General features: G+C 31.7%; 1 protein-coding gene and 1 long non-coding RNA gene across 16 annotated transcripts in view; one reads left to right on the top strand and one right to left on the bottom strand.

Annotated features, from left to right (window-relative positions):
- Nucleotides 1–362: 362 nt before the first annotated feature.
- Nucleotides 363–10,135, top strand: LOC145000265 (uncharacterized). Of its 7 annotated transcripts, none has more exons than XR_013661180.1 (7): nt 363–629; nt 886–961; nt 1,146–1,211; nt 6,609–6,727; nt 7,898–7,989; nt 8,264–8,386; nt 8,456–10,135. It is a non-coding gene; the product is annotated as an uncharacterized LOC145000265 (long non-coding RNA). The 7 variants fall into 7 exon arrangements; XR_013661178.1 differs by having other exon boundaries at nt 8,102–8,386; XR_013661179.1 differs by having other exon boundaries at nt 7,898–8,386; nt 8,456–8,580; nt 9,325–10,135.
- Nucleotides 2,165–17,593, bottom strand: part of LOC145000263 (MADS-box transcription factor 23-like) — a 27,480-nt gene continuing 12,051 nt past the window's right edge. For 2 of the 9 annotated variants that reach the window (XM_078959459.1, XM_078959458.1), the window contains exons 3-11: nt 12,467–12,542; nt 9,584–9,662; nt 9,337–9,419; nt 4,321–4,382; nt 3,183–3,282; nt 3,033–3,074; nt 2,862–2,945; nt 2,627–2,787; nt 2,165–2,532 (exon numbers count right to left, since the gene is read on the bottom strand). In XM_078959459.1, coding sequence (XP_078815585.1) covers nt 2,526–2,532; nt 2,627–2,787; nt 2,862–2,945; nt 3,033–3,074; nt 3,183–3,282; nt 4,321–4,382; nt 9,337–9,419; nt 9,584–9,662; nt 12,467–12,542 — 694 coding nt within the window. In that variant the 3' untranslated portion in view covers nt 2,165–2,525. Of the gene's footprint in view, nt 2,533–2,626; nt 2,788–2,861; nt 2,946–3,032; nt 3,075–3,182; nt 3,283–4,320; nt 4,383–9,336; nt 9,420–9,583; nt 9,728–12,466; nt 12,543–17,593 lie in introns of those variants that run through there. The other 7 variants (XM_078959460.1, XM_078959464.1, XM_078959463.1 and 4 more) reach the window with 7 other exon arrangements.

Here is a 17,593-nt window from a genome sequence, read left to right as displayed (position 1 = left end):
GTCCTTGTCTTACCTAAAAAGACTATTATTTGAATATGGAAAAATGATGGGATAGGTAGGGTAAGGTGAGGAGAGTGAGTTTGAGAGTGTGTTTATTTAAATAAATTAAAAAATCAGGGGCAAAATAGTATTTTTAGGTAAGACAGGGACCAAGCGTGTAACAAAAACAAACAATAAGGACCTTCCGAGTTAAAAAAATAAGTTAGGGACCAAACGTGCAAATTACCCTAAACCATAGGGACCATTCGTGTAATTTACTCTAAAAAAAATATGTTACCGACCACTTATAAATTATCTTAAACCACGAGGACCAATCGTATAATTTACTCTATTTATTCAATAATTTATTATGACTTGCAAAATCTGGTGGGGGAGCGTACCCCCATCGACCAAATGTAGCCCTCCACCCAGCCACGCACCAGTCGACACGCCTCTTGTTCTAGATATTTTTCAACCCTCACCGTCACCATATCTCCTTCTCTCTTCATCATCTTTTCTAGCAGCTAAATTATCTGTCTCCTTCAATGAAACATACAGTTTAAATTCGATATCACCATGTCTATATGGTGTTAGCATGAAATCGATTCGAGCTTCGATGATAACAGTGCACGTGTTTTGTACATGTTCTGGTAAGTGAATCGATCAATTATGAATCGAGAAAAAATCACAAAAATGTGATATTAATCGTGCGTCGATATATGTTAATGTGGATAGTAATATGAAAGTGAACAAAGAAAAAAATGCTTGATTTCTGTTTTCTGAAAACGATTTGTGAACGTAAATTGTATTTGAATTGATCCAGTTCGTTGTTTCCTGTGTTTCAGAAAATTCTTATCATTTTTTAAGATAATTTTATGTTTGTTTGCCTGTAAATTACTCTCGCAGGTCAATATATTAAGGAAAATGCATTGATCGAATCATCGAAGGCAGATCCCTGTTGGCAACTTGGCATGAGTTACAGGTACGGTGAAGTTTTATTTTCTCTTTTTTTGAAACTTCCAAAGTCTGTAAACCTGACATAATTGTCGAGGACACAAAGAATCTTTTGTTTTTTGCTTTCGCTCGGTTTTGTGTACGATTAAACGGTTCAGCTTTCTAGGTTTTGCTTGGATTACATCTTGATTTCTCTTTGAAATTGTCTGCAGTTGATGCATGTAGACCAAAAAAAGGAGTCAAATGCATGTTGGAAGGTGGATGGCTTGAAATTTCAGGTGCTTTGTATTTTTTCTAATTATGCTTGTTAATTTTCCAAAATAACGAACTTGACAGTTTTAAGGACATGAAATTCCTGAACTTAGTTTGGCCTTGTTTATGAGTAACAATTTTTTAACCTTCTTAATCTACTTGCTAAAAGGTTATTGAGTTGCCTGAGATTTGTATGCATAAGTGCATAACCATCTTTTATTCTAACAAAAGGTTCTATTGATGCTGATGTTAGATAAAGTTCTACCTTTGCCTGAGATTACATAGTAGAACTTTTCCCCTTTTATCTTGGAAGAAAATAGGGTGTTAATTAAGTAATATTACCAGACTTGTGATATATCAATATTAGTACACACATGTGGAGTAGTTTGAATATCTTGTATTAAGTAAGAAGCACAAGGGGTCCTTATGAACTGGTGTTTCTAATTTGGAGTTTTGAAGCAATCTTTAAGTTTAATATATACAACTCTCATCTTTGCTCAGATATAAGTTTATGACGCATTCTAGTAGTTTTGTTGCTTGTTTCATGGTTTGAGTGATTGAGTCAATGGTCACTATTTACAATACACAAAGATGAGTACCAGATTTGGTATGATCTGGAACTAGTATCATTTAAAAAGCATGTATTTGCAATCTTTTCTGCAATTCTTAGCAGATTATCATCAACTAAGAGATTTTGTTGAAGAGAACCAATGTGTAATTTGAATAATTGGAGTGGTCATATCCGTACACTACAAATGTTTTAATTTATGAAAGTAAAGTGTTATACAGTTTTCAACAACATGAATAACTTCTGCATGTTCAACTAAATACAAGTTTATAACTTTATTCATATTTTCAAAATGTCCCTTATCTTGCCATGTATTATAAGTTTATAACTTTCTTACAAATCAAATGGTGGATTTTTATTTTTTGCTTGCATACTTGTTTTTCTTGTTAATTAGTGGTCTGGGGCATGGTATTCAAACTTCAAATCTTTATACATATATATATGTACATTTCTTTCTTAGATTTCAGCAAATCAAGTACAAATCTTACTTTTCATCTAAGCGAAAATATCCATGAAATAAAATATAAAACCCCACTCATGTAGTTCCTTGACCTTCAATTTATTTGCTCCTTTAATCTTTAACAGGCAGCTAGTTTTTTTTTTTTTTTTTTTGGTCCCCTCCATTTTCCAAATTTGATTCCATCATTTCTGAACTGTCTATGATCTGGTAACCACTGACTAACACTATAAAACTTTTAAACTAGACGGGTTTATCTTTGATGAGGAATGAATTAACAGCCTTTGGAGTTCACCCATCTTCTCATTAATGTAGTTATAATCTGCATCATTTTCAGAAATAATTGTTCATTCTAGTTGTATGATTAAAAACCTTTGATATTAATATAACGAAATGAATAAAAGATTATTAATCACCCCAAATTTGTAGAATGGAGTGGTGCTTGATCAGTTGCTTCATGTTGATCTGGCTGAGAAAGCTGAAGATGGATTGGGGGATGTGGGTCCTCTCTCATGCTTGAACCATTTGTCAAAAATACATTTCTGTTTGCTGCTTCTCCATCTCTTATTCCATAAATCTAGGAGGTGACAAAATTAGTTTCATGATTTTACTAAACTATTTTTTTTACTGCAGTTGATAAATATTAAATACCTTGTTGTAGAGTTCGGTATTTTCTTCACGAATTTGGGTTACTTTCTTACAAAGTTCGACATTTTCATGGTGGATGAGATTCCCCTGAATGAGTAAAAAAAGATCAAGTTACTTGAAGATATACTTTCTCTAGCATTGACATTTGAAAATGGTCTTAGGTTTTGGGTTGACCTTTTTGTGGAGTTCTTCGATTTCCTCAAAAAGAAGTTGGTCCTATAGCAATTCATCAATTGTCATCAAGACAAGTTTTTTGGTTACATAAGTAAGTATATGAATATGAGTCACAAGATTAGCATTAGATAAAGGGTAGTAGATTCAAACCTTTTTCATACGGATACCTCTGAGACTCATTTCAAGTTGGCTCTCCATGCCCTGTAGATCTTTCACACTTAAACCAGAAAGCTCTTCACCCATCATTCGCCTATAATTGTTATTGTTAAACTCAATATATGCTTGTATATTTATAATCAATTTCCATAAGTTTCTTAAGGATCCTAGATTGCATTACCAGTATAGGATTACTTGTTGTTAGAGCATCTCCAATGAGAGTTTTTTTTTTTTAATAGTTTATTACTATATGAAATAATGTTTAAAAAGGTTATTACATTGGAACACTCGACTTATTTTTATTTTTGTATCAACTACTATTAAATGCTTATATTGTTTTTATGTTTTGTATATTTAACCCCCTTATTCAATATATTTCACATTACTCCCCTAATTATATTTAAATATCTAAATCTTTATTAGTTTTTCTCTAGTAATTCTGTTTTATTAGATATCCAATAATATTTCATTTTATTTCTCAATGTCAAATATTAACTTTATAACTATTATATAATATTTTCATTGTTTATTTTATTTTCATAACTACATCCATACAGTTTTCATTTTTATTTTTTATTTTCGATTGTACAATATCACACGATTTCATTTTACTCTTAAATATTGATATGGTGTGTGTGCTTAAAAAACAATAAATAAGATGAGGTGGCTTTATGAAACAATTTATATAGATGATGAAAAATTAGTTAATATATTTAATTAAAAAAAGAAGGCTTTTGAAAGGGGTTAACCATTAGAGAAGGCTCATGTTAATAGATTTTGTTAAATAAAATTAGCAGAAAGATGATTTGACAAAATATAATAAGTCATCGCATTAGGTTAACCATTGTGGATGATATTAATTAAGGATTTCTGCAAGGATTAACTCCGCCTGTTTTTAGTAATGCATAGCCTCTCTGGACATGAAACAATATAGTCTAATTATTAGTTTTTTTTATTTCCAGGATTATTCCCATTTTAGCCCTGTAATAATGTAGTATATGAATGTAACATGTCAAACTATTTGCCCTCTTAGAAATTCATGTAAAAAGTTATCCTTATGGATTAAGAACATAGTCTGTATCACTACTTTCATGCTTTGCACTTATTGAATCTTGTTAGATAGAAATTTTACCTATGATTCTCTTGCAGACTCTGCAGTTGTTGCTTTAACATTGCAGCCTCCCTTTGCCAGAACTGTAAATAATAAATAGAGATTTTTTATGGTCATCTGTGTAATCATCATAAACACTTTAAAATTTATGCAACAAAAACAACTGTGAATTTGTATGCTAAAATAACTTCAGGTGCGATTTTGGTAATTATCCACCCAAACTGGATAATTACTGTTTAGAGTTTTGATTATTTCAGTTTTTACCACCAATTAGAGATAAAATCTAAATAATTAAGGATAATTGTTTCTGAGTTATTCCTCATCATGGTGTGGTCATGTATTAGACAATAAGGATCACAATAATATAATGATACAACTCCTGAATTAGTTCCACTTGAGGGTAAATCCACTAATTAGATTTTTTTGGGATATATATGTTATATTCATATGATATGATTGTTGTCTTCCCATAATTTGCAACTAATTAGTAAAAAAATTAAGCAATTAAGATGGCTTTATTAGATGTCACTTGTTATTCTAGACTATTTTTAATTTGCCTATGTTTTATTTTGTGTATCATATGAGTAGTTCCACAACTTTCTAGGATGCATGTTAAGTATGGAATGTTTGATTTGCTTAAATTCATTTTTTTTAGAAACTAGATTAAGATGTTTTAATAGCCACGAGAAAATGGATATACAAATTAGGCAAAACGACGACGTTGAAGATGTTTGGTGGGAGAAGAATCTGAACATGATCTACTTAATGCCTTCTAATGAAGTTTTTATTGTATTTGATTATTTTATAACGGAGCAACTTTCTATTTGAGTTCTACCAAAACTTCTGAGAATTCTAGTCCAAATTTATCTATTTTTCCCTCGATAATTATAGCAAGAAATTGGTGACATTGATTTTGATGCACAAGTTTTCTCAGTTAGTTATGTCCTATGTCCTAGGGGTATTTTTGGTATTTGATTATTAGTCAAAGACTTCTATATATTGAAGTACATGATAAATCAAACTTTATATTTTTCTCGAATGGAGGGAGTAATATATTGTTTTAGCTTTGTGGATGGTCTTTGTTCTTATAGAAAAATGGACACTCTTTTTGTTTTTGTTTCAATGTGTGAATTAGTTATTTTGTCTTTTTTATTCAATATATCAATTTATGTATATAACTTTATGAGGAGTCGATGTAGAGTTTCTTTATTGTTCGATAAAGATTACTTTCCTGTAGTAGTCTCGATACTTAAAATAGATAAGTCACTGTGTAGCCCTTTTAATTTGTTAGTGTTAGATAAGGGTGAATATGGTTCTGTTTGGTTTTTCACTTGAAACTGGTAATGAACCAAAAATTTCTGATTTTGACTTCGGAGAAACCAACTGTTGGTTTTTCAGATTTTTTTGTTTTCATTTGGGCAAATTGCAAAAAAGCACAACCATTTATCTACAAGTACTCAGAGAAACCCTTACATTTTGTTTATATGCAAAAAACCGTTCCATTTTCAGTTACATTTCAGATTTACCCAAATATCTGTTTTTCTTTTTTTTAAATATTTAAATTATCGTTTTTTTTTTTTTATGACAATATATTTATCTTGTTCGTTTTTAAGATGACATGGAAAAAAAATAAGCAATGTCACTTATATTTGCCTGAGTAAATGGTTGTTGAGTAAATGATCTATTTCTCATGTTTTACCATAGATAAGAGGCGACGTCACTTATTTTTATTTCTATGTTAACCTAAAAACGAAAAAGATAAATGTCATCTCACAAAACAAATGGTAATTTCTTAAAAAAGCCGGATATTTGGGTTAATGTGAAAGGTAGCTAAAAATATAAGGGCTTTCTGCATATAAACAAAATGTGAAAGGTTTTTCTGAATGCTAGTAGATAAATGGTTGTGCTTTTCTGCATTTTTCCCTTTTCATTTATCTATATGTTTTATTTTCTTCATTGACAATACTCTTAAAATCAAACAAAAACCCATTACTTCACAAAAAATTAATACAAGACTGTGTAAATGTATGCTCATTATTTTGTTTAATTTTTAGACACTAGTGGTAGAAGCATCCATATTTAGGTTTAATCCTTGTTAGCGCAAGGAGTCCCTCCATGCTTGCCATAGTGGTAATGAGGTGAGAATCCACAAGTGAGGTTATAGGTTGAAGCCTAGCATCACCTTCCTTACTTTGGGGACATTGCAGTTTACCAATTGATAGAGAAAGGAGTTGTAATTAGATTGTTGTTGAATGTTTAAAAACCTCATTGCATTGACAAACCCTAATTTGTTTCATTGTATCATGCAGTTACATGTGCATGTCTTAAGTATCGAGGGAGCATTATCCGTGAAGGGCATGCGGGGATAAGTGATCCTTGAGTGGGCAGATGGATGCACATGAGAATTCAGACTAGTTATCCAAACATGGTAAAAATACTCCTTAAGTGATATCGATTCTGCATTCAAACCTCAAAAACTTGATGTTATATGTGGTTTGTACTTCTAGGGCTTAATTGTTTTACCAAGGGTCATCCAAGTGGATACATGGTTCATTTCACAATACATGATATGTATATTATCACATGTTAGAATTAAAAGCTAAGTTACTTCTTCAACATGGCTAGTTTCATTGTTCCAAATAATGATGCCAATTAGCCATTAAGGATTGAGAAGATAACTTCCTGTATGAGAAATAGTCCCCTTGTTATTTTTTGAATTCTTATTTTTGACGATTAGCAGCTAATATAAGTGGTTAAGCTAGGTGGATGATTTAGTGACCCTTTCTGATAAGGAGAACACCCAGCGGATGCTTAAGTAGGATTTTTTGGAACACCAATAATAATATCTATCAGATGTATTCTAATTAAATTTGTATCCTATGATATGATTCATGATGATGATGCCCTCTACATGTTTTCGGAACACTATGTGGCTCATTCGTCCATAAATTCAAATACAAGTGAAACCAATCCCTTAAAAGTCGTTACTCAATGTTCTCTGCATGGATATAGTCCGTCTTACACATAATCTCATGTTCTTTGTATGTAAAGACTAAAGACATGTCCACTGGTAGAAACAGATACTTTTCTGAAAGTTGCATAAAGTTTCAGGATGTAAACCAAAGCACAATGTTGATTTTGTATAGGCTTCTTTTAGAATCACGCCTATGGTTTTGAGTAGAAAATCATGATCGTAACTTTGAGAATTATCGAAATCTAGCTTATGTATGTCAAAATTGACAATCATATACATTGTTTGGCTTTAATCCCATTGAAGCAAGTATGTTTTTGAAGTCAAAGCTTCTCCTGGTCTGTAGTTCTCATTAGTCTTGTTATTTAGTATCTATTTCCTTTTTGGCTCCCCAATTCAAAAACTAATCAAGTCATGCGTGTTTGGCATTTTGGGTTTAGGGTTTAGCGAAATTGTCCCAACTCTTTCTTCATACACCAAGTGTTATGTAAACTGCATCAACCAGCACTTCATTTTTTGAGATTGTGTTACTCCAGATTGCTTTTACTCTTTGCACAATAATGTCAACCTTCTTCATTTTCATGTACATGTTCTTCTTTTTACTAACATCCATTTCATCTTAAACAGAGATTCAATGCATGTGAAAGCTTCATATCACAATGATTTAGTTTGTTAACACAAGCAATTCACTCATTTTCCTGGAGCTCTTGTTGCTTGAGGTATTTCTTGGTGCCGAATCTCAAATGGCATGGAGTATGCTCATGGTTTTACACAATCTAGCTATTGCCCTATTCAATTTAAACTTATCTCTTTCTATGTATCTCATAAAAGGTCTTGCCTATTGCCCTATTCACACACATTTTTTTAAGATGGTGTTTGATCCTTCCTGACTTAAGAGATATCAGCCATGACTTGGTTCAGAGAGGATTTCATTTGCTATGTGGTCTATTGAAATTGATTGCTATATGCTCTTGTGTTCCTACATTTTGGTAGAAAACATTGTCGAATGGAAATGGTGATTTTGTTTCTATGTGATTGGGCATGGAGGACATTATGAGGCTGATAAAATAGAACAAGAACGAATTGGTCATGGAAATGAATATATCCACCACCTTGGTAGGTATGAACGTTTTGGGAATTTCAATGAAAATTGTTTCTTCTTAATGAAGTGAAATTTTTATGCAGTTTCATATTATTTTGGAAGGAGCTTCAAGTTGGATTAAGGTGGTTGAATAGAGGAAGTTTTGGATGAATGAAGTACGAACTTCTAAACTTTCAGGGAAATGCTGATTTGGGTTTGAACTTTGAAGGTAAGGCATGAATTAGGTTTAGATATGGATGATATATCTTAATTCCATTTACTTGCACAAATTTCACCTTTTCATATGTTTTATAGTGCTATTCTTCATCTTGGCTTCATTCTTCTCTTAGAAGGCCAATATTCCTTTCTCCTGGATGGAATTTTTTTATACTTTTTCTACCTTACCAATCCTTTTAACTATTGAACAGGTTGTCATTAGCTACATGGTTGGGTTATATAGGAAGCAAGGGCTAGATATATTAATGATTTATCCATCATCAAATAATTTCTATTTGAATCCTTGAGGAAAAATTTAGTGGATTAGCCTCTCTACAATTGTAAAGGGTATATGCCAATTGCCACTCACCCATAATCATCCCCACAGCCAACAAGGCGTAGATAAATCACAATGTTCCCAGAGAAAGAAAGGTGATGTCCATGCTTGAACCTAAGACCTCTCTTATGGTTTTTCAATTCTCAATGAAATTGTAAAAAAAAAAAACCTTGTAAAGAGTGATCTTAGATGAATAAGAAGGCAGGAAGATGTTATTGCAAGGTTGGTAATCTGTAAGAGAGGTTTGAGGTTCAAGCATGGGGCATCACCTTCCTTGCCTTGTAGTTGTGGGACCAGTCACCCACCCTATTTTAATCTTTTGAATAGGGTTAATTACTGTGGCTGAGGTCCTTCCTTTATGAGAGGGAAGGAAACAGATAAGTAATATGATTGATGAAAAAGCTTTATTGGTTTCTCTAGGATGGATTTTACCTGCGACTGCAGATTTTCCGAATCTGCCCCTTGCCCATGAAGCATGCAGATTCTTGGTCCTTCTGCTTTGGTCTTGGTGGTTCCTGAGATGAAGGAAGCAGCCTGCTTAATAAACTTAAAAAGAATATTGTTTTTGTTTGGTACCAGATTGCTTCTTTCAATTCAGTAAGCATGTTGAAGCTGTCAGCAGTGAACATTTCAATCTGTGTTGTGTTGACTTGAAGAGTGATCTGTTAAGAAAACGAACTATTTTTCAATGGGAAAGTCTCAGAGTCCTTCCGCCTCTTGGATGCTTTTGTTTCTGACTTTTCGTCCTTCATCTGCAGCTGTTGAAGAAGAGCAGTGGGTGATGCATGTCTGCAGAAATCAGTATCATCTTCCTTTCACTTTCCTAATTCCATAACAGTTTTTAAATCACCATTAAAAATAAAATACACAAGATAAAGCTAGAGATGGACAGATGAAGTCTTTGTGCATTGTGTATGCCAGAATCAGTCACCCATGTGATGGAGGAGCTGGAGCAGGAGTTCTGCTGCTCAACTCAACCTATCTGCCAACTTGTGCAGAATAGTTGGGTAGTATTAGAAGCCTTATAATGCATGCTTATGACTTCATCTGATACTCTCTCAGTAATCAGCATTCATCAGACGAAGCACCCATAAGTCACTCTAATAGTAACCCTATCAGGGGTGATTTAAAGAATAATGGAGTCCTGTATTTCTCATGAGTATGGATTATGGAATGGAAGAATACTCTGATGAAACCTAAAATTCTGCAATCATATTTCCTATTGTTTTAACTTAATTTTCGTAGTGAGTAGTATATCTTAAGCTTACTTAGAGTTAGAGGGGTTGTTATGATTTCCTAGGAAGGCTCCAGACATGACATGTTGCTTGAGAAGGCTTATATATATATATATATATATATATATATATATATATATATATATATATATATATATATATATATATATGATGTATGCAACTACTACCCTATCCTTGCAGACAGGTTAAAGGTATTTCACTAGTAATCCACCATATATTTAAGTGTGACTGTGATAGTACAATAATACAAGCTTAATACACAAAGAAAAGAAACGTGTAGTAATCTTTGATTCTTTAACATTCACACTGCTTCTTTTATATGCTGTGCTGTTCATCATTTCAATGCAGGCTTTCACAAGATCTAAAAAGTGTTATATAGCCTTTATCCTCCCTGTGCTTGAGAGAAAGCATGTTCAGGCTTTGGGTTCACTCAGGAGGTTGTATATTTAGCCTTGGTGATAGATTGGTTGATCAGATTTCATGTTTATAGTTTGGTATAATGATGTTTTTGCTTCATCAATTCCTGGAGCACTTAGCAAAATGTACTCTTCCTTGGAAATCAAAAAGCTATTAGACCACAGGAGATGTGGATGAATAAGCTCTGGCAACATTGGTTGTGAATTGTGGGTTCCCTAGAAGAAGCTTTTATAAACTCTCTCATCTGTGGCTTCTATCCATCCATTCTTGTATGTCTCCTCATTGAACATTGATGTGGAATTGGAACAATTAAAAACGCAAAAATCAATTAAGTCACAGAATTCTGAGAAGAAGAAGAAGAAGATGTAGAATGAAATGATGTAATGATGAACAATAACTAATTCCAGGGAACCTCCCTCTCTCTCTCTCTCACTAGGACCCAAAGAAAAATAATGAAACATGAGATCTTCCTCCCTTTTTATTCTTCTCTCTCATCTGGCCACCTTCTATCCACTTTCTTTAATTCCCTTTTTTACCCTCCTGGATTAAACCTGCAAAACTGTTGGCTTACCCACATTTGGGGCCAATATTTCTGGATTCTTATCAAACATCAATCAGCAAAGGTAGGTACCTATTTATTTCTTCTTCACTCCTGTCTTGCTTGTCAACTTCCCAACACTTGATGGTTAGGTTTCCTGATATTAGGATTTCCCTAACCCAAGTTGTTTGTTAGAATTAGGTTTTTTGTTACTTGGTCTTTTTTGCTTTTGTTTCTCTATTTGATTTAATACTATTCAAAATTTCTATCCTTATTTTGAAGCTACATAGATAGTATTTGGACACAAGAATGCAACTGCTGGTGTTACATTTGTACCATACTTAATATATTTTTAATAAAAGTAGTAAAATATGAATGGATTTAAGTTTTGTTGTTAAATAAATATCTTTGATAAAAGTATTGAAATGTGATTTGAATTTTGGTTGTTTAATAAAATTATTAAAATATGATTATGATATGACATATCTACAAAACTCAAGGACAATGTGGTAATTTTGACATCTTGTTCTGTCTTACCGGATGCATAAAAGCTAGCTTGTTCTGTTTTGTCCTAATCTTACCAAACACTACACAAAAACTCATTGCAGTCGCATCCAATCTTGTCCCGTGTACCAAACACTACCCTAGTAAGTATTTTTACAAAGATAGCTATTTAGGAGTAACTTGAGTGGATCTGGATATGTTTGGAATATTATGGTTTAAATGATTTATGACAACTAAAAATCTGAGGCGAAAGAGTAAAGTACATTATTAATGTGTAGTCAAATTACAGTTTAGTTTTTATATGAAGACTACTTAAATAAAATACCCATGATTTCGGATTTCTTTGCCTCATGGTTCCCATTGCTTTTAAGTTAGTTGACTATTTGTACCAGTACCACTTCTCCTTTCTTTTTGTGTCTTAATTATCTTTTGGTCTTCCCTTATAACAAGAAAATATCACATAATCTAAATTGTTCTTGTTTAGCTGAAGAAATTTAATTAAATAGATATTTATGATTGACTACTATATAATAAGAATCTTGGCTAAAAGGTGTGTACATAATACAGTAAATGAAGGATCAGGAAGCATGGTGAGAGGTCTAATGTAAAAGGAGCATCTATCTGAATATACTTTTATAGAACTTTTTTTTTTTTTTGAAAACCAGTTGCAAGTAGGAAAGAAGGGAGCGTTACCTTCAGTTGTTTCATAGGGTGTAAAAATGATGGTTAAATTTACTGATGTTTTAAGTAAATATAAGTTGACTGAGTCTAGGAGCTGATTGTGTCTATTAAGCATATATAGTAGTAAAAGTTAGGATAGGATGAAAGAGGGTGGTTGAGAGCTTACCCTGACCTCTGAAATTGGGGTTGTCATTTGTTGTTCGTCTTTGGCTTTGTGGTATCGATCAATCACCGACTTCATGCTGGTAAGAGTAGCACAAATATTCTTTAGTTTCTAATCCTATATATATATATATATATATATATATATATATATATATATATATATATATATATATATATATATATATATATATATATACATTTCTTCCTATTCCAGCATTCTACTTTGAAAAATCTATCAACTTATATAGCAAATACAAAGCATCTTTCACAGTTGGAATTCTTTGGATTTATCAAAGAAGTGAAAGTAGAATGCAGCTGTAATAAATAGGATACAATAAATAAATAACCAAATGGAAGTATATTGCTCTTTCTTGCATTTAGCCCATAAAAATATACACTACTGCTGCTATCAGTTTACCAGGCAAATCAGATTGCAAAGAATATGGAAAGTTTGAACAAGTTTTTAGATTATGCCCTCTTGTATAAAGTTCATTTGATTTGATTGGTATTATAAATTATTAGCTACCTGTGTTGTGTTGACTTCACCCATATGACCAATTTTTTCTACCTGCTTGTCTATGGTGCTTTTTTAAGACAGTCCACATAACATGATAACAAAACTCGTTTCATATAGATGCCAGATATAAAAGCATATGTAATTATGTATTATACTTCTAAAATTTACCATCGCCAATTCCCAACACTCAACCTTCATGCTAAACTCTTGGAATTGAGACAAGAATTGGTTACAAATACAACACATACAGCGACTTAATTTTACTACAAAATAAAATAGGCGATAAGTTGAACCAACAATTAATTCTTGTTGTTTGGGTAGCAATAATGTACTTACGACAAGTTACCTCTAATTGTCTATAATCATAAACAGGGTTTACAATTATTTCCAACATAGCAAGAACCCTAAGGAATTCAAAATTACAGGACTACGGTTTTTTAATCTAATTATGATTTAATTGGAATAAATTAAATTGGAGGAATTGAAAGAAACGTCCGTATATAGCGACTAAAACCAACATTTGATGGAAATTCAAGTCCCGAGGTGTAAAACGGTTTGGAGTTTATAAGAATAAGACCTTGCTAAAATATTACAACTAAAATTACATATAGTTTAATAAGCACCTGCAAGATATCTATAAAATCTCAATTAAGGTCAAGTCTTCTACTCAACAGAAAACATAACCATGTGCATTAAGACCTCCAAACTAAAATTAAATATATTTTGATTGCAAGACAAGGTTGGGGAATAATCTGAAGCTTGAACCTAAGAAACATAAACCTTTGTGTCGACAACAAGCTTGGTGTACACACTTATATGTAAATAAATTGTAACTCATAATTTTTGACATTTAGAGATCTTTTCCCCCATGGAATGAAATCAGTTTCAATATTTTTTGTGATTGCATAACACATATTAGACTATACAGACTCGTTTGATCTCACTTATAAGATGATAAGTTTCTACTCCCATTCCACAGATGAGCTAGAGACAATTTGTTGCTTCTTAGAAGCCCAAGACCCAAAGATAAAGAATATGTTTTGTTGTAGACATAAACACTCAATGGATAAGAGACAGTAACTTATTGCAACGCATCTACATTTTGTCAATCCTTCCTCAGGTCATCAAATAAAGTATGCAAATCATGATCAATGATATAGGAAAAGAGTCGGTCTAATAAACATATCACATGCAAACATAACCCGTTTAAATATATGGGTTCACGGGTCAATGAATTGATTTCGGGTCAAAGAGTCGACGAGTCGTTTTCATATAACTTTTCATATGTTAAATTTATACGAATCATACACGTTTCTAAATTAATTAATAATAATTTTATATTAACTAAAATGAAATGAACAACCAATTACAAATCTGCAACAAATTTGAAAAAAAGAGGTTTCTAACAACTTTTATATATATATATATATATATATATATATATATATATATAAAATTTCTTTTTGTATTTTCGTAAAGTATTTATGTTTTTGTATGAACCTATATGTGTGAGTCACATGCAAACACAAAGGTTCAATAGAGAATAAAAAATAACAGGGAATTAATAATAAACCAATCTCATCTATACATTCATACTATTTACAATGGGCGTGCATGCGTGTGTGCATATGTGTAGGAATGTATAGATATACAAATAAATATCCGATATGGAACATGCGAATAGGCATTGATACGTCAAACACTTACATGTTTATAAAGCAAGTTGACGTTTATGATTTAAGGAATTGATCAAGTTAATGTGATAAGTATGTAAGTATATTATATGTACATGTATACTTTATGCATATGTAAACAATGATTTGATCATATTTATGTAATTACCAAGATATGCTATATTTTGAGTAACGATACAAGTATGATAACATGTTAATTTATTATGTTTTCGTTGAAATAATTGAAAGGGTTGTGTTTCAAAATAAAAATTTCTTTTTTTGGTAGAAGTGCTTGTAACTTTTGTGGTAACAAAACAAATTTTTGAAAATGTATCTAGATTAGTTTATGTGGCGAGGAAAAACTATAAGTATAATTTTGTTTTTTTGACAAAAAACTACATTCTTTGTAAATGACCAAAAAGTGAGGGATAGAGAAAAATGAAGGAAAAGAGAGTTTGAGGTTCATCAAAGGTACTATGACATTTTTATCTTAAACATTCATAAAGAGTTTCACTAAGTTAGTAGGGAGTGTGTAACACCTTTAATTTGGGCATGGAGTTTTCACTCATTTTTTAGTGTATATATATATATATATATATATATATATATATATATATATATATATATATATATATATATATATATATATATATATATATATTGGAAAAATAGAATAAGATGATTAGATGAATTAAAAAATTTAACTAAATAAAATAATACAAATTAATGTAAGAAATATTTTAAAATTTAATAGAGTCCAAATAATGATATAATTTAAGATTTAACCATAGGTTAGCTTACTTAACCTTGTGGGCTTAAAATGTTATAAAATTAACGAGAATGACTAAGAGTGTAACTAAATAGAGTGTTAGTTATTTGTTTAGTTATTTTTTAGCCAATGTTTAAAATAATAATCTTGAGGGTTTGTAGTGTAATATGTTTAAGTATAAAAGCTAGTGATCTTCCCTCATTTTTCTTATTTGATTCAAATGATATGCAGAGAGATAGACACACTTTGAAGATGGTGATCCCAAGCTCTCATGGTGAAATTTAAACTCCTTTTGTATCAAATTATACATTCAACCATTTCCTCTTCATCTCTAAGTGATTAGAGCTATAATTTCTCTTTTAGCTTCTTCATTTTGTTATCTAGGGTTTTGAGTGGTAAAGTCGAATTCGATTTTTATCTTTTTCCAAGTGATTCAATGAAGTTTTAGTTTTTATCTCATCTCTATAACATCATATCATCATCAATTTCCTCCATAGTTGATTGTATGGTGCTTTGATAGAGATTTTTTTGTGTTTTCAACCCTAGATTTTTTAATCTTGAATTTGATGATTGATTTGTGATTGAAATGAGTTTTAATGCTTGTACCATGCTCTAAAACGTCAATGTATCACTATTAAATCCTTTTAATGGTTGATTCCATCTTCTATGGTGGAATGTGAGGGGTTGCAACCTCAACTTAATGTTGGAGTTGTACTCTAGATTACGTCTGAAGTTTTGAATTCAAATCTAGGTTCTAGTTATATTTATGCAAGTTAATTGTTAATTTGTGATGATCCTCATGATGATTCCAAAGTTCTATAGCTCTAATGTTAATGGGATTGATGATTCCAATGGTGACATATCATTGGAATGGTTTAGACTTGTTTTTAATCAATGGTAACCTCAAAACCATTTTGTAAAATTTGGAAAAGAAGTAACGATTTTAACACTACATGCATTTGAAGGTTTTTTAAAAATCCAATTGAACTCACAAATGTTTTATTAGAAAAGAGTCTCATAACTTCACAACTAGACTTGGAATCATGTATGAAGGATGGAACCATGAACTGAATGGGCGGATTAGAAGTATTATAATGTTTTGAACTTTTCAACTAACTTAATTGATGATTTAAAGTCATTCAAATCAATCTAGTTGAGTCAATGCAGTGAAAATGCCAATTTTGAGCTTGTCTTCATTGTTGCTTCTTTTGAGTTTTATTGAACTCCTAGTCATCTAATCTATAATTTATGGAAATGAATCATCACTTTTATGATTTATTAAGTTGTTTTAGAAGTTTCCTAATAATTATTAAATGTTTAAGAGTCCATTGGAACCATTCTTTATACATCAAGACCCCAAGCAAAGTGTACTAGCAAAGTGCAATGGACAAATGGGTGAAGATAAATATTTTTGGCAATGTCCTACATTTAAACCTTGGGCCAAACATGCCAAAATCCCTTTTCAATCAAGTTGGGTATGCCTAGTTGATTTTGGTACTTAATTGATGAAACAGACTCGAACCCACATTCAAGCTAAGCCCAAGTGGGCTTAGTATTCAACCATTTCTTGTTTAGACCATAACTCTCACAACCGATATCTAAATTAGTCCTTGTTTCTTTTCTTATATCCGTGTTTTAACTTAAAGAAGACTTTGGAACGATAAAATTTCATCTTCCAAATTAAGATCTCAATATGTGACTTAATGGGTCACTTAAGAGGATTTTAACACATCAATTCCCTATAGCTACTTTGATTTTTTTTTCTTGTTTTCATTTTATATATGATTGTTTGGTTTGTATATCATATAATATGATCTTACTTGCTATATGTGTATCAATGGTTGCTTACATTCATGAAACTTACTTATGGTTTTGATGAAAATATATGCATTGTTTTGAAATGGTTTTAGAGCTTCCTTCTATGAGCATTCATATTAGGATTGGGTTGAATTGAGTGGCCACAAGACTTTGTGAACCTATATATGTTTGTTTGTTTGTTATGGTGAGCAGAATTTTAAAAAGCCCTCGTAGGTACAAGTGTGGCTTGATACCTCATATTTCCAAGTTTGTATGACATTGTGTGATGGCCCATATTTCCTAGTTTTTTTAGGACACAAGCCGAAAGTTTAGGTTATGTGATTGGCTCGGGTTGGGATAGATGCATATAAC

This window comes from Lactuca saligna, chromosome 6 (genome assembly GCF_052625555.1).
Source record: "Lactuca saligna cultivar CGN05327 chromosome 6, ASM5262555v1, whole genome shotgun sequence".
NCBI classification, from domain to species: domain Eukaryota; kingdom Viridiplantae; phylum Streptophyta; class Magnoliopsida; order Asterales; family Asteraceae; genus Lactuca; species Lactuca saligna.
The sequence above is the reverse complement of the archived record's forward strand: the minus strand, read 5'-3'. Positions and strand labels throughout refer to the sequence as shown.